This window comes from Falco naumanni, chromosome 15 (genome assembly GCF_017639655.2).
Source record: "Falco naumanni isolate bFalNau1 chromosome 15, bFalNau1.pat, whole genome shotgun sequence".
Lineage (NCBI taxonomy): Eukaryota > Metazoa > Chordata > Aves > Falconiformes > Falconidae > Falco > Falco naumanni.
Genome location: NC_054068.1, coordinates 22583909 through 22601970, shown reverse-complemented (window position 1 = coordinate 22601970; position 18062 = coordinate 22583909). Strand labels below are relative to the sequence as shown.

Below are 18062 nucleotides of genomic sequence, written 5' to 3'. Positions count from 1 at the left end.
ATGTATTTTCTCCAGAACCTCTTCCTACACCTTTTATCTTTAAGGAACATATCTGTCTGACTAGCTGTTCATAAGACACTTGGGTTTAGCATTATGCGCCTCCTGGTCAAGGCCCTGAGACAGCATACCCCACCGTAGGATCCTGCTACACTACGAGCTTAAAAAGGTTTTTTGAGATTTCTTTTTTTGCTGTTGTTGTTTGGGGGATTTTTGTATATAAAGAGCTTTCCTTGATCTAGAGCTAATTTTATCAGTCTCAGAACAAGACTAGGCATGTGCAGATCTCTATAATTATCTACAAAAACTGCCTACAAGAAATTGCCCAATGGTCCAACTAAAAGTGCTGGAAATTAAAGTGACTCACTCCAGCAGAGGACCTGATAGACTAAGGAAGTATGTGTGCCATGTGTCCATGACAATTATTAAGAAGATCACATTGTGTAAGACCGCTCCAACTTTCTCCTTCCTTCCTAATTTCAGGTGACTATTCCCCGAAAAGCTAGTAAATGGACAGATCTAGCATATCAGGTCTAACTATACCTGTACTACCATGACAGCTCAGGGCCTGGCTTACACAAACCAAACACTCCAGCAGTCTGCACTGCCAGTGTCCTGGTTTGGATGTTTGTTGAAAAGAACAGAGAGAGCTAGCTGGTCCTCCAAAGGAAAAACTAGCAAGGGGCAGGCATAAACCTGAAATCAAGCCCAGCCACCACAGGCAGTAGGGCCACAGCTGTGCATTATCGACCGCTTTGTCTTCCAACTAAACTTAGGCTTAGTTGGACCTAGTTAGACTAGGAGAGAAAGGGACATCTGCTCCACACAAGCTGAGAGGTATTTTGAAAGGCTCCACTCACCCAGGGGAGTGTCCACCAGGATTGCATTGTAGAGCTCCGCAGGCGTCTGAGCAATGTTCACAGCTTCCATCTGCTCAAAACTCCCCAAAGGATGGCACTTGGGCACCAGTTCAGAGATCGAACGCTGGTGCAGAGTCCCAGTGATCAGCAGAATAACATTGTCAATCATGTAGCTGTACCTGGAGGAATGCAAAAGGAAGCCTGTTATAGTAAGAATACTAAGAATACAAACCCTAGCACCAGCTGGGCTCATATCTTCAGTCTCTGTGAACATCTCTAGAAAGATGTACCCTCCCCACAAAGAATTAGTAAAGCACCTCCTTAACATTTCCTTCTCATGCCAGCCTAGGAAGGGGGAGGGGGAGGTCAAGCACAGTCCCAAGCTGTGATTTATGCTACAGCTGAACACCACCATCTGGGCATCTCCATTGGAGTATTAGATTGAAAGGGACTTCTGGATGTCTCTGGCCCAATGTCCTGCTCCGAACATGGCCAGCTCCAGCTGCTCAGGGCTTTGTCCAGCTGAACTTCCAAATTATTTGCAAGGAGGTGAATATCACAACCTCTCTGGGGCTTCGCTTCAGTGTCTGACCACACACACAATGAAAAGTCTTTTGCTAGTCTTTCCCTAACAGCTAATCAGAATTTCAATTTGGCTATTTGTCTACTGTCTCTCATCCTAACCCTTCAAATCTCCAAGAGAAGCCTGGCTCCAGCTTCCCCACACAGTAGCTGGGAACATTCGTCCTTCCAGCATTCTCACTGCTCTCCTTGTATTGCTTTACTCTGAGAGAGCAGGAGAAAAAGCGTACATGGTAGGACAGCAGCAAAGGGGAATGTGCAGCTAGCCTGACTCAAGCTCAGCTTCAGTGCCAGCAGCACTGCTCCATCTTGCCCAGACTACAGAGAAAGGGTCACGTTTCTGCAGTCCCGCTCCCTTCCAAAACCAACAGGACTGGCAGCTTTGACACAACCTTCACTCACAGCCTCATGAAACTACACACAAGGTTTTTCACACCTCTACCATCAAAAGCTAGAAACGTCTTTGCATGAGTGTATTTGGCCTGGCTGAGCCCTGTAGCAGCCCTCGTGCTGCTGTGCTTGTATCAGTAGCTAGAAAGGTGGTGGTAACACACCAGTGCTGTGGCTGCTGCTGAGCAGCGCTGGCACAGCATCAAGGCTGTGTCTCCAGCCTCCCCACCAGCACCAGTAGGGCTGTGGGTGGGCAAGATCTCAGGTGGGGACGTAGCCAGGATGGCTGGCCCAAAGTGTCCAATTGCATATTCCATACCGTATGACATCTGCTCAGATATAAAAGCTAAGAGAAAGGAGGAAAGGAGGAGGAAGGGGGGGGGCATTCGTTATTTATGACGTTTGTCTTCTGCAGCAACCGCTACTGAAGCCCTGCTTCCTGGGAAGTGGCCAAACATCATCTGCCAATGGGAAGTAGAGAATAACATCTTTTGTTTTCCTTCACTTCCATGTGTATGACTTTTGCTACTGCTTAATGAAACTGCCTTTATCTTGACCCACAAGTTTTTTTTCTATCTTATTTTCTTCTTGCCCCATTCTGCTGAGGAGGAGAATGATAAAGCGGCTTGGTGGACATCTGGCATCCAGCCAAGGTCAACCCACCACAATGAGCCTATGTTATGATGTCCCTAACCAAGTTCTCCGCTTGTGTTACCCAGGATTAGCAGATTCAGTCTCTGGCGCTGCACTAATGGGACATTCAATCTGGGTCCATGGCACTCAGCACAAGTTCCACCAACACAAGCCTTTTCTGGCCCTTCTCTCTGTATGTCCATGTTTCTCTTGCACTGAGGAGCCCAGAACTAGCCACAGCACTCCTGGTGAGGCCTCCATCAGTGCCAAGCAGAGTGGAAAGATCACCTCCCAGTTCTCCCAGTCCAGCCAGAAAAGGGAAAGACAGCTGGCCTGAAGACTGGGAACACAGGAAAGGCTAGCAGCCTTCTCCAAGTAGAGGATCCAAGTAAGCAATCAAGGTACCACGTAAATACAAGGAGTTGAGAGGAAAAGTGTCTCCGGCAAGAACAGGAGTGGTGCTCCAGGCACCTTCACCACCAGCTGAGCCATAAAAGTCAACCAAGCTGAGAACCTGAAAAACATCAGGCAAGATGAGGGGTTTTTTCAGTCAGCAGATGCCTTTGCAAATGTCCCTCTGCAGCACAGGGAAGAGGCAGAGATGCTGGAAGAGCAGGATATCTGGGATTTTACACTCCCTTGCTCTCACTATTAGAGCTCTAACTCTAAAAAGTTAGATGATGGAAAAGACCTGAAGAGGCTCCTTGGCAGGAGCTGCTCCAGAACAAATTAAATCAGGCCTGAACCCAAATGGCAGAAGGAGCCATGCACATCAGAGTTGGAGCTCTCTTGAGGTTCAGGCTTCCCGCACGTACTTGAGTACTGAAGGAAGGGAACTTAAGGCCAGTACACTGGGACTGGGGCAAGGGCAGGGATGCCAAGGCTTTGCAAGCATTTATCAGACAGGCACTGGGATGCTGCTGGTCTTTATATTTCTGAGCTATCAAGGACATAATGCAGCCCTGTTTCCCTTTGAACCACATCAAAGGCAGGGAAGCAGAGCCAGTTAAAGGCAGATTGCAGTAGTTTTTATTAGATGGGCTTTACTGCCTCTCAAATATACTCAGCGGGTATATACATGAACAAATCCACACCTTAGTTCCTCAAATGTGCTGCTTTTTTCTCCACACTGCAGGGTTGGGTAATGCACCTCCTGGCCCTACCACTTTTGCAGAGAGCTTTTCTGTGTTTGCAGCCTACCTTTCCAGGGACATTCAATCTAGAACCAGTTCAATCAGCACAAGCGTCATGAACTAGCAAACCTCCTTTTGCCCTTTAATCCACAAGGTCATTATCCTCCGTTCTGTTTGTGCAACTCTTACCATGGAGATGATTGCAATCTCCAGGACAGCAAGAAGGGCCTGTTTATGAGAACTCTGGGTAAGTCCCTTGCAGTAAGCAGCTGGTTGCTGGTAAATACAAGCACCTGCACCCTAACACAGATTCACCTCTGTGAGGTCTGCCAGACCAAGGATACAAAAGATAGTTTCCCAGCTCCACCATCTGCCCTCAAATGTGCAAGTTTGCTTAGTACAACACAGATAGCTTTCAGGAAAGAGGATACACAGGACTGCTCTCACCAAAGCAACAACATTGGACCAGACCAAATTTGTTTCTTCAGCTCAGCCTGCAGTGCAGAGCCTGCAAGGAAATACAGTCATTGCGCAGTATGCTAGCACACCTCTTTCCTATTCCCAGTTTACCACAGATCTTGCTCTCTGCAAGATATTTGTGACTTGCAAGGAGTCTGGCCAAAGTCAACCATACAAGAGGAACCGAGGGAAAAAGTCTGGAGCCCTTTCTCTTCATAGGTCTTCAAAGCAGCTTAGCTTCTGGCTTACTGGGGTCACACCAAGCTCATCCGTGCCCTCCCAGTCCAGCTCAGCCTGAAAGCCACAGCCAGGTTTGGGGAGAATAACCCAAGTCACACCCTCTTCACGCATGAGATGCTTCTGCTTTCAGACTGATGGTCCCATGAAAGACAACATAGCTGGCTTCCACTGCCCGAGTGCAAAGCCTGACTCTTCCCATTTCATTTATATTCCTTAACTTTCTTGTTTCCTTGTCCTTCAGGGGAAGTCTGGGGAAATGCACAGTCTATAGACCAAATACCAAGGTCTCTAAGGAGGCCCAGCACCAGCTATTTAAAAGAGTGTACTTTAAATTGAGACAACTTAAATCTCCTGTCAGAGAAGGATTCATCCCTACAGGAGGAGTTACCATGTGCAAGACAGAGGGGAAACTTCTCATTTAAATTTCCACTGTGACAGCATTTCAAACCTTTATGATAACAAGAGAGCTGCAGCAGGACAAAGGTCTTCTTGTGCCTGCTGAGGCCAGGCAGACACCAGCACCATTACCTAATCCTTCCAGATACTTCCCATTTCCCTCAAGCTAGCCCTGACCACGCTTACTCTCATTCAGTCCCTGCTTCATCCCAGTAAAAGCAGTCATGGCTTAGCCAATGATGACTGCAAGGCAAGTTTTCTAGGGCCAGGGCAGCCAGAAAAGCCTTCTCTCATCTGTGGAAGGGGCAACGCTTGCTGTCCTGTGCCAGGTCCCAACAAGAATGCATCTGCCTCCATTAGCACAGCTGTACTAAGACCATAGCAGAAGTCCTGGCTACACTGGCATTTCCTCCCAGGCCCAAAGGATTTGATTTATTACAGTGGCAGCGGTTTTTCCTAGGAACCTCCAACTACTCGTTTAATAGAGCAGCTTTTGTCATCATTTTTCTCACCTCCTATTAGGTTCTGAACAGCTTCAAATATTTCAATTTTCACGTTTAATTGCATGGTCAGACCCCTCCAAAAGCATTTTAACCTTCACTAGCTCTCAGAGCAGCTAATAAGAGGACCAGACTATGGGACACATCAGAAAACAGGAGTCGATGGTCACCTGCAACACCATGAAGTCTTACTGCAGCCTGCTTTGCACAGAAAAAAGGTTAGGATGTGGGATGCTCTGGTTGGAGACTGGAAACAGGTAGAAGGACTGACAAGCTCCTCACTGAGGATGAACCTCTGCACTAGCTCACTGGGAACACAAACAGCTCTGAGAAGGCACTATGTGGAGGCGCTGTATAAGCTACAGCCAGTGACAGGGGGTGGGAGGGTTTTAATTAATGGCACCTTATGCCAAGCTTCCAATCTTGCCTCCAAAAGACCATGACAAAACTCTGTTGGGCAAGAATGTGGTTTAAGCTCTGCTTCAAGCTGCTACCTGCCCACACAGGGAGATGGACACAAAAAGAGTGTATGTTCAAGCCAGAGTTTCACATGGACAATTATACCATGCCTTGCTCTTCCTCTCACCCACTGAATTGAGCTGTGGTATATTCCAAAAATTCACACTCACAGAAATACAATTTTAGTTGACACTGAGAAGCATCAGTAACATCTCACGTGAGAGCAGAATTTCTTAAAGGACAAAAAAAGAATCTGGAAGCACAGAAATACCATCCACAGCAGGAGAGAGATGGTGGTGTATGGCTTCCTGAAGTCCGAGACAAGCAGAGCCAGTTATCTTCACTCCTCAGCAACACCCAGTTCAGCACAATACACACTGGGTGACACTCACATAGCAAGAATAAGGGGTGGGGGTGGGGGGCTGGGGTGGAATGGGATGACACATGTTCCTTCCAGCAGCAGCAGGTCAGAGAGATGGTTCTTACTGCTGGTTTCGGGAGGTGCAGTCTCAGACAGATACGGCATAGGCCTCTCAGAGAAAACAGGCAAGCCAGGCCCCAGAAGCTAACTTAGCTAACTTCTGGGGTAGTCATCCACAGACAGCTAGCAAGTAGAACCGAGGAGGAGCAGAGCACACATGCGAAAGCCATGTGCAGGTACTGTGACAACGAATGTTTTCCTCCTGGAGTTACGTAAGTATAGCCACTGATAAATGAGACATGCAAAAAAAGATTGCAATGGCCCACTGAATACTGGGAAAGGCTTTTTAGCAGAGGAGCACATGAAATATATGAAAACTCATCACATGGGGTTCTTACAACTTGGCCTGCAGGCACTCAGGCAGAGCCCTGCAAGGCAGGACCGCCAGGACAGTTAGGGCTTCTCCCTCCCTGGTTTAGGTTTACTAATCTAATCTGATCTAATCATAAAGAGTCATTGTCTTACAGCAGATAGGTTGGTTTTTTTATTGCTTTCTGCTCCAGGATACTAAAGAAACCGTAAACAATACTGCAAGTGGTCACAAAGCATGACTAATGACGGATGCGCTCCTCAGGGATCCTCTGAAAAGCCTTGCCAAGCTGTAGCTTAACAGCTGCCGGGCAAGGGGTGATGAGGACAGCCCTCCGTGTCAATAGCAAACAGAGCAGTGGGCTGATGCAGAAGTGCATGGCACGGAAGAACAGGGTTGCAGCTCAGGGTTTTTTCTGGGATGGGTTAATGTATTGCATTGCTCAGGCAACTTTAATGCTTTCCAAAACCAGCATTAGACTTCAATCCAGACTAATGCTAGCAAGGTAAAAGTCACTATGTGACTGCATTGGGCAGTTGCTCAGATTACTGTAGAAGCATGTGTTTATTTTGGGATGAAAAAGGGAAATCTCCAGTGGGATCAGAGCAGTGCTCCGAACTCAGCATGAATTCTAGAGACAGCTTTAAATGAAGATGAAGTTGTTTTGACTATAGTCACTTTAGCATCTGCTGCTTCCCTCTCACAGCTCATCCAGTTCAGGTATTCAGAGGGCTGGTGGGGGAAGTAACCTAAGGAAACAGTTGTGGACTGGTTGTACTGCTGCTTCCTGGGGTTTGTGCATAAGTACACAGACCCACCTCTATATCCCACTGGGTTCAAGACCTGAGCAAAGGTGCTGGTACACAGAGCCACTTGTCACACCTCTCAAGCTTCAAATACAAGCTAGTCATGGGGCAAAGCAATACACAGACTTCAAAGCACAAAAGAGCAGTAGCTGATGCTCAGAATAGCACCAACAGCTGAGATGCTTATATCTGGAGTGTCATTTTAAGATCATTAGTAAGTAACTGTATAGCTGTCCTGAACTGGAAAGGAGAGGGATGCTGCACAACAGGAAGACCTCAGTGCCTCACTGAGGCTTCTCTGAGTAATAGACAGTGCATGAACTGAGTCAAATCCTTAAATCAGTTTTTCAGTTCAGACTGGAACATGTCAGACCAGCGGCTTCTGGCCAGGAGCAGTTCTACTCTTCTCTAGCTGAAGCTCAGGCAGTTCAGGGAACAACAGCAAGAGTAAATGCAGCATGTAACAGTCTCCACACAAAGTGCGCTGATCTCTTCCTGTCTTTGCACACTGCCTTTCCTAGAGTCACACCAATAAAAAGCCACACCTAAGCAGCAAGTTCGTGAACCTGCCAAAGAGAAAGCTGAGAATGTCATGCTTGCCACCACAAACCAAGGGCACTCAGCCAGTAAGTGGGTGCCCTGCTAAACTCAGATAAACGAGACCATTTCACAGCAAAGTTCTAACTTCACAGTACTACAGAGGCCGTGGCAGCCTTTCAAATCCAAGTATCCAGGAATGTTCTCAGCATTAATCTATATTTAGCTGCATCTCCTCATGCTTTTTACCATCTTCTAATGAGTCTAGGTCTCTTGGGATACTGATCTCAGTTTTCCAGTGGTATCATCTGGTAACTCATAAGCAGTCATATAGTGTTAGCTGCATTAAAGACTAGTAAGAAAAAGGCTACATGAAATACTTTTAATTTTGAGGCTTTATGAATATGACATCATGTTCTAAACATGTACAACCCCCTTGAAACACCAGGGAATGTTTTGAACACCTCGCAGCCTCACGCAAGAATCTCTGGTTGCCTAAACTTGATGTCTCAAAGCATGAGAAACACTACGCTGATAGACAAGGCTGAGTCCTGGCACTCTGTGCTGGGCAGACTTCAGCACTAATTACATTTTAAATATTGACCATAAACATCTAATCATGCTGATTTCACACAGACCAGCTGCAAAAGCCAAATTTACATGAACTGTTTGCTTACCTTCTTTACATGTAAAGCACTAAAAGAAAAAAAAAAAAAAAAACCCACCCCAAAAGACTCAAAAAACATTTCAAGGACACAAGGTAAGAGTAAAGGCTGCAGTGCAATCTCACATTATCCCCAAAATTGCCCCTAGTAGCTAAGAAAGCTGAATGAATTTAATGGCCTAAAAGCCTTTACCTGCTTCTCAGTGAATGTGTGATCTGCACTGAGCTAACACGCAGAATATTACTGCGCATACAGACCTGCTGCCAGCAGAAGACAAGCAAAATCATCATCCCACTTGACATATGCAGTAAACCACATAGGGTAGACACAAGATTTAGCTCAGCCTCTAAATACTGTGGTACTTATGCAAAGCTCTATGTAGGTGTTTGTTAGACTTCAAACTAGCATACAGAATGGATCTAGGAGAGGGGACTAGGATCCATGATGTCCCCAAGAAGCCTTCAGAAGCAGTGCCCTTGGCCTTCAGGCCTTCTCTGGGTGGAACTTGTCAGTTAGAGCATTGGGCAAGGCAAATCAATGGAAAGGTAAAAGGAAAATGAAGGTAGCTAAGATCTAGCACCAGACCTTGATAACAGTGTCAATCAAGGAGTGAACACGTTACATGGGAACAGAAGTGCTCAGTGAACATTCATCCAACTGAAGGCACTGCACACAGGTTATCTTCTGGAAAAGTTGCAGGCACACATAAATTGATCAGAGGAGCACTGATAACCTCCTAACTCCCCTATCTGTTTTATGCCTCTAACACACACGCTGTTTAGTCTGTAGAGGGAAAGACTGCAAGAAGGAACATGAGGGAAGTGCAAGGACTATTCCTGCAAGCTGCAGAATCACCCGAGGGATTCAGCTTTAGACAGAGCTCAAGAAGACAGCTAAGTCCACATACTACCTCTGGATGAAACAGCAGGACAGGAGCGATATGTTCTCACCTAATCACCCACAGCTTGCATGCTAGAGCCTGTTCTCAGGGCTGCAGAGTTTCATTAAAGATTTCTCTTAGTGAAACATGGGCTCACATCTGGAGCTCGTAACTCACCTTTTGCTACATCTTTACTGCCATCGATAACATTTTGCTAGCTTTTCCCATCATTACCATGGCTGTGTTTGTGGGGCACTGTGCTAAGGCCCTCCAAATGAAGAGCAGTGCTGGTCTGTACGAGGTGGGTTATGCTGTTCCAGGTCAAATCCACTGGCCAAATGAAGCGTTTCCCAGGCACATGAGGTTTGGGGAAAAAGCATCTCCTCAATGTAATATACAATGAAATCCACCTTTCAAAGACTCCCTTTCCAATGAGGGCACCTGCAGTCACACAGTTTTGAAAGTGGACTTCTATGGCCACCACTTAGGCATGCAACCCAGTCCATTTTCATAGACATTGATTCTGGGAAACTGGTATGAGGTCTGTGCCCTTTGGATATGCAGGAGAACAGATGCAGTTCTGATGCCACCATACAGAGGACACAAGTCTGTGATCATTTCCAGACCATTAGTTACATGCCCTCTTATTTTGAAGATTGCATAATCCCTCCAAGAACTTGGCTTATCAGTTCAACTTTGCACTCCCTGCAAACAGGGAAGCTGTTTGTCAGAAACCTGTGCTCTTCTGCCAAAACTGTCTCTGCCAGAAAAGGCTCATAAACCTTTTATTGCAGGATCCCCAGGAGCCACTACAGTACTTTTTGGTTCCCAATTCCACTTCCACCAAGGAGTCAACAACTAATTGAAAATAGTAGAGCATAGTCTTAACTACAGCAGCATTAGGAAAGATCCTTCAGATTGTTGCATTTGCCCAAATAAACTGCAAGTGTCTAAGTAAAGCATTTGGAGTGTTTTCTTCTGCAAGAAAGGACTTCAGGCAGATGCAGTCACATTTTGTAACCTCTGCAGTTATGCCAGGATGCGCACTCCAGTACATTCAGAATAAAGACGGGCAACTTCCTACTCCAGAGCAGAGCTGCTTTTCAGCTCAAGTAGCAATTGAAACAATTTGGCTCTAGAAAAGCCACTGCTGCAAGACTAAGTTTGAACTCAAAGTCATGCAGCAGAAACTAGATCTATCCAGCGCAGGAGAGAGGCAGAGCAGGACTGGGTCAGGAAGAAGGTAATAGAGGGAAGTGTCAGCTAAGAAAAAGACATGCACAAGGGGAAAAGGTCTATGCAGTCTCATCAAAAACATGTTGTGTGACCACAAAAACATACTGAAAGCCAAGTTCCCAGCTGCATCCTCAGGGCCAAAAAGAACCCAGTTCCCAGCCCTAGCAGAATGGTAAGGTAAAGAAAAAAGATGTCGTAGTCTGTCCTCTGATGACAGGCTGTATCACGGATTTGGAAACCATGTTCAGACCCAGCTTGCCCCAAGACCTCACTGCCACAGCAGACTCAGTTTCTGCAGTTACCAGCAGCTCCCTGACCTGAGCACAAGATGAAACCCTTCTCTGCCCACCAGCCTGCTGCAAGGGCTCAAGGGGCCAAACAGCCAGAGCCCTGCATGTCAGGCTGCTGAGAAGAGACTTTTCAAAGCAGGGAAGAGACTGTGCTGAAGCAAGGGCAAGAGAAAAAAAACTGCATGACCACCACACACCCGGAATAAAAATACAGCTGACAATCCAATCAGGCTACAGCAGACATAGGCTACAGTCAGGAGCAACACCGCCATAAAGAATCCCATCTAAACCATATACAGGAACACTGAAAAGAAGGAGAGACAGGACGTGGCACCATGTCGGGCTAACACAAAGAACAAAGCCTTATACAGAAAGGCAGAGCAGCACATCACCAAGAAGAACCTAAAACCCACTTCCATCCCACAAGTCAATATGTGCTTGTTGAACTCAGGAAGTGGGTTTTGCTGTTTCAAGTACACTTAATACCTGTTTGTTGGTGCCCTACAGAACATGGCTGCATTCCCTCAGCCAGTCAATTGTTTGTGTTGGAGCAGAGATAGTAACAACCAGCTTGTGCCTATCAGCGAGAATCTACTGTGATTGGCTGAAAGGCACAGGGAAGCATGAGCAGTCTTCCAGCGAGGAGCTCCATGACAAGATGCAGAACTAGCAGGTGTTTTATAGAGATGGTGGCAGGCACAACAAGCTGAGCTTTTCCTTGCTGCAACACACAGTGGCACACACCGCCAGCTACAGCCACCACTTGAAAAAAAAAATCAAAAGGGAAATCAGCCAACTTCCTCAATATTTTGGTACTAACAATGCAACACTTGCCACAGAAGAGTTCCTGGAGAGGACTGGAGCCAGGAAAGGGTCAGCATGGTGCCAGGAGAGGAGCACACTAGGACAAAAATCAGTGGCAGCAAATGACTTGGGAAACACAGACCTTGCTTTTTGGGTTGCTGCCTAGCTGCGGTCTTGGGTCAGTTTCGTGTGGTTTTAAACACTGTCCTTTCCCCTAAGCTCAAGAGACAAGTTAACTCCTGGCCCACCTCCACAGGTGACCATCCTTACCTATGGCAGGCTGTGCACCTGGGGCAGGCAGCCACGGGGCTGGAGTGCCACCTCCTGGCAAGTCACAAGCAGCGCTGCCTTGCCTCCCCGGAGCCGGGCAAGGAGAGACCACCAGGAACATATCCTCCTGGTGCCCCAGGGCCCCCACACTCTCCTCGTTGCTGCTTCTCCTTCCTGTGGCCTCACTCAGTTCATGGGCCGCTTAGAAGAGGCAAGAGAAATGACACAGCATAATCCCCCGTGGGGACGAACGGCATGGCTTTTGGCAGGGTGGCTCTGGAGCAATCAGAGGGGACAAGGACTACAGCTGCTCCTTATATCAGGCCGCTCCCCAGATCTTTTCAGCAGTGCACCCTGGGTCAAGCTCTGAGCATCCTCCAAAAACTAACAGAACAGTCACCTGTTAATAGACTCAAAGCCACCCCAGAGGTCCAGTAGGACATTCATGAAGGAGAAAGCCTGACTGTGTGGTTTTTAAATGCTTGATCCACCTCCTGGCATCAGCCATCTACATACACCCTGGCCACCCTCAGCAAGATGGTACCCAAGCGCTTAACAGGCCTCAGTGGGCCTGTCTTGTGTGAGGTTATCAAGTATTTCCAAGGCCAAAAATATAAGTACGTTCAAATGCATCTGGCAGCAGTGAGTTTCAGAGCTGCACCGGACACGCTACAAAACACTTCCTTCCAATTTAAGCCAGACACACCTCCTACAATCACACTTTGTTTCAAAAATCTCCGTTTACAACTCAGTGCCTCCGTCTCTCTCACGAGAGTCCCAATGAACTCAAGCTTTCTTCCTGCAGAAGCCAGACCTGCTCAAACTTTCCATCTTTCTACCATTTTCTATTTCAATTCAGCCTGTACAGTTTTATCACATGGACACATTCAGTTGAGCACAATTTCTTCTTCTGACCACCTGGTGCCTCACTTGCCCTGTCTACCAGGACCAGTCTTTACCATTTCCTGCTCAAGTTTCATTAACTACCCTAAAAGAAAGGAGTGGAAACAGTCATGTTCAAAAGCCAAAGACAAATCGCCCCACTACGCCTATCTGTCTGCACAGCCAGAGCAGAAGATAAAGCGGTACAGGCTTGTCCCAGTGTCACCAGGTAGGCAGGATGACACAGTAGCTCTGTGTGCACAGGCACAACATCTCCAGCACTGCCAACATCCTCTGGCCGAACATTTCTATCGGGCTGCCTACATACATGCCTGGGTAAACGAAGGCTATTGGCACAAGTCTGTGCTGCCAGCCTCCTAACAGAGCTGTCCTCCACTCCAGCTATTTGGGATGTGCATTGGGAAGCTTCACACTGTCAGCAGACAGAATCTCTGAAACTTCTGCACCCTGCCCCAAACCAAGACCTACCCATGGGACAGTTTCAGGGAACAAAACACAGCCTGAAAGGCAGCCCCACAAGTCATGTCTAGTCTACCCTCTTTTCTACTGGCCCAGTCATTAAGTATGTTAGGATTATCAACAGAAGATATTAAGACCCACCAGGCAAAACCAGCATCCTCTCCAAACTCCCTTCCGTTTCACTGTTCTCATTCTTCCATTTTAACTTGTCTGTAGTGTCATCAGAAGTTATTAAAGCTTCTAATACACTGATAGTGACTCCCACCTTGGACCAGCGGAAGCTGATTAACACCTTCTCTATTTCATTAATACTCCGTTGGTGTGATGAGTGCACACCCAGAGGAAACTCCTCCATCAGCGGTGCAGCAGCACCACAACACCACACAGCTGAACACTTGGACTCCTTGCTCTGCAAGAGAGTGGAGACATTTCACGTAGGAAAACAGCTTTTCCCCTGCTTCACCTTTTGCCTCCCTCTAGGCAGCACGCACTGCAGAAAATCTTGTGGGTAAAAAGGAAAAGAGATGAGAGCGAAGACAACTCAAGGAAGAACATTGTGTGCCAAATGGAACCAATATATTCAAGAAGAGAATACACAGTAGGCAAGAGGTACAGGTATCTGCATATAATTATGTTTTGCTATAGAGAACTCATCAAAATCAGAGACAGAAGCAGAACAAGGTCAAAGTTAAATCAAGTTGAGTGCCAAGTACCAGTTTTAAAATTAAGTCATTCCAATAGCTGGCAAGAACCAGCCTCTCAGATTACACGAGAGGTTTAAGGTCTTCTGCACAACAGCTCAAGCTGGATGTAGACACTGGGTAAAGGCCAACAGGACTGGTGTAACAGGAAGCTGGATTTCCACAGCCATTCACAGTTTTCCTACCAAGTCACGCAGTGTGTAGGCAGAGCAGGCATGGTCTGAGAACTTTTGGTTCATCTTTCCCATGCACTGGTTTTCAAAGTGAGACTGTTATGGAACAGCAAAGTTTTAAAGCCTGCAATATACTCATGTGCCCCACCCAGACTATTGCCTTTAAACAGATATGACAGAAGCTAAAAGAAAAGACCGTTAGTGCTTACTCTGATACTTCCATAGAGACTAGGCACTTCCATAAACCTGTAGGGCAGCAAAGGAAAAGCACCACTGGAGGACAAACGCCAGGCTCAAACAGTACTGATGTTTTTACAGGGCATTTGAGAGAATAGAAGAGATTGCTCCATACAGCTAACATGAGCTAGAAGCCGCTTCATCCATTGCGAATACTGCTGCAAAATGAGGATTTAGTAATGTCTTGCTGATGAGTTGTTATGTTTTGCCCTGTATTTGGAGCCAAATATGAAAACTCTGAGTTTCAGTGTCAGGCATATAAGGAAAAATTATTGCTTAGAAAATAGGAAAGGCTTAAAAGACAGGCAGCTCTAGCACAGTGACCCAGAAAATAATAGCTATCAGCCACAAGGTTAGAAAAACAAGATAGTGGTAGTGTCCAGATATAAAAAGGACAGAACAGGAAGGAATGTGGCAGAGAAGCAGGTCTTTAATCAGTATTTGCACATGCAGGAAATGCCACAAATAGCCCAGAATTTAAAAATCTTTGAATCAGCCACAAAGGCCTTTCTACATCAGTCTGCCTCAATCAAAAATCTCTAGGTGGTAAGCAAGATAACACACAGAACTGCCAAAAATCAAGATTAAACAACACTTGTCAGAGTGCCTGTGATTAGCCCAAGCTCACTGTATCAAATAAACAAATGCTGATTTATTAAGTTCCTACCCAAGAACAGAGTGCAATCTTCTTCTCAGAGATGCAAGTTAAAGTCATGTTCTGCTGAACCAGAAATTCACTTTTGTCCATGAGGTATCTCCTTGATGGTTAGAGAAGGCAGTCATTGGCTATGCAGTTTGCAAAACAAACTAGAGCTTACAGGAAAGTAGACTAAAGAAAGGAAAAAGGGCAATTTTACTTCCATGTTTCAGATGCAAACTAGCACAACTGGCATCGCATTGAGGCTAGCAATTTCATTTCATTACCAACTGAAACAAGAGCAGCACACAGGGAAGCAGAGGATTGTGCAAAACTGCTAGGAGAACACACCTGAGAGAACGCTATGCTATTTCAAGCTTCTCACATCAGTTGAACCTGCTGTGGAAGCGCACACACCCCAGGTCTTTTCATGCTCTGGCAGAGACATGCTGAGGCTGTGGCAGCCCTGTCTTTCCCTGCTGTGCATTCTAGACCCTTCCTTCCCCTAGTGCCAGCATTTGTTGGATCCCGCTGAGCTGCCTAAGAAAAACAAATTAGTCAAATATTAACCCCCAAAGGGAAAAATTGTTCAATTTTTGGCCAGCTCAACTCCCTGAACCAGTCTGTGACAGGGTCAGAGGAAAGCCTACAGCCCCTGGCACGGGACAGCAGGATCACAACAGTCCTGACAAAGGCTGATCGACCTCAGTGGGTCAGAACTAGCATGCAACTGCTGTCAGGCATGTGCACAGCATGCATATATTTTGCAGCAGGATCACATTTTAAAAAACCCTATAACATTTAACACAAGTGACAAGGGTAAATAACAGCTTTAATAAAGATGGAACCAATTCTGCAAGAAAAGGCAGCTAAGTAGCTGCATCAATGAAGCATACACACCCTGGGAACAAAAGCCTTTAACAGTGTAGCAATACTCTGCTGCTGGTTTGAGACCTCCAGATACAACCAAAACAGTTTCATTCCAGAAGCCACAGAAAACACAGCAGCCGCTGGGCTAAGTGTAGAAGGCTGTTCAGAGAGCCCTCAAGTCAGTAAGAACACCAGTGTTTCAAATGTTGTTCATGAACAGGTGGTACTCACGTGATAAAGTCCAGAAAACTTGCTAGGGGTTCATATGCATGGTTCCTCATGTGACGAAACTCCACCACCATCTTCTCCTTCAGTTTGTCATCTATGACTGAGACAGTGAGTGGGGAGGCTTCGTTGGCCAGGAAGTTCCCATAGTCTGTGCTCTGGAGGTGCAGTTTCAAGTCTAAAAAGGAAAGAAATATTCCACTCTGTTGGGCTTGCGTTGTTATGGGTTTTTTCAAGCACACCCAAGACAGCTGTTGCTCAGCATTTTTCTAGGCATTCTCTTCTGTGAAAGATCATTTAGACAAACTCCATGTATTTAGTCATACACTCAGATTTGTGCTCAGTTTTACCATGGACTATCCAAACACTGGAAAAGATCAGTGTTTCAGCATACCAGCCTTGCCCCATCTTAAAGATGAAACCGTAACATTGTCTGTGTAACTGAGCACACACCTGTACCAGCTGTCCACTGTACTTGATCAAGGTGAAAGATTACTATTTTTCTAAGAAGTGTTTGCTAGAAATCTAGAAAAAGAAAAGAAACAATTTATGCACTTCCTCTAGCCAAAAGGGCTCTGGTTGCAGGCTTCTCTGAAGCAATCACTGCTGAGAACCTACCTGCACCTACAAGCAAGTTTCCTCAGATACTAGTGATGTGGAGGCATCTGAAAAGCTTTCAAAGCCAAAGACACAAACAGCAATCTTGACACTCTAAAAAAAGCTAGGTATTACATCATCAAGTCAGTCCAGCTAATTGCACTGGTAAAGGGAAGTGAGGGGCTGGTGAAGAGGAAGGGCTTTTAACTCTGTCTTGTAAGGTAGGCAACCCCTGCCTAGGATGGAGGAACATGCTCAGAAGCCTTCCCCTCCTCCAGTGTCAAGTAGAGGAAACCTTTGTTTCCTCTGCTAGCCTTATTGCAGGTCAGGTGCCCAACCAAGCTGCAGTTCTGGCCAACAAGCAACCACAACATGCTGAGCTCTGTGAAGATAAAAGTCCTATCTGAGCCAAAAGCATTTAAGCGTCTCTATGGAAAAACTGAATCCAGAACTGAGGAACGTCATATAATCCTACTCCTGAAAGCACTACTAGTTGCACTGGTACATAATGTTCATCTCTCCTCAGCTTCACCTCAGAAAGCCAGTTAGGTAAGCACCCTCACAAGGATTCAAGACATTTATGGGCGAAGGAGAGTAGCTGGAAGAGTTTAGTCAAACCAGATGTGGACACATTGTCCAGAGAAAACAAAAAAAACAACAAAAAAAAAGACATTTCTCCCTGGTTTCTCTGAAGCAGGAGCACTGAGGCTGCCTTTCACTGAACCACAAAGTCCTCAGCATTATGGCATTAGCATCCACACCACCGAGGACAGACCAAGGACTCAGCCAAGCTTGAGTTTGATCTTTTGATGTTATACCCACCTACAGGCACAAGCTGGAGAGCATCCTCCACATCAGGCTGCAAACCAAGCTTGCACTGTACAGTGCAATACTGTCCTCAGCCTGAGGGATGGAAGGGTCAAATGGCTTTCAAGCTGACTTCAGCTCTTCTGGGTATTTCCAAAGGAATCTAGTGAAGATGTTTTTGATCCAGCACTTTTTAATTCCTAAGACTTACCACTGCTAAGTCTCACAGGTAACACACAGTGGTTATAGAGACAGGGTGGAAAAGGACAGAGACTTAAACAGCACTCAGTTTCTGCCATGTTTATCAGTGGTTTACAGGCGAGTTTGGTGGTACTTTTAGTAAGGAATCCTGGATGCAGCAGAATGAGCTACCATTCTACCAAACATTATCAACTTACACTCACACTTTCGAGGTAGGAAAACATTGGATAACTTGGACAATGGAGTTTTCAACATGAACCTTGCCACAAACACTGGATCATGCCAAAATCCAGAATGCCGCTCACCTCCACGCAGCCTGCACAG

The 18062-nt window shown here is 46.2% G+C and overlaps 1 protein-coding gene across 1 annotated transcript in view; it reads right to left on the bottom strand.

Annotated features, from left to right (window-relative positions):
* ATP6V0D1 (ATPase H+ transporting V0 subunit d1) overlaps positions 1 to 18062 on the bottom strand; it is a 37057-nt gene that overhangs the window by 10758 nt on the left and 8237 nt on the right. Inside the window, exons 2-3 of the mRNA XM_040615113.1 lie at positions 16140 to 16311; positions 858 to 1036 (exon numbers count right to left, since the gene is read on the bottom strand). Of these exons, the coding sequence (XP_040471047.1) occupies positions 858 to 1036; positions 16140 to 16311 (351 nt within the window). The remainder of the gene's footprint in view (positions 1 to 857; positions 1037 to 16139; positions 16312 to 18062) is intronic.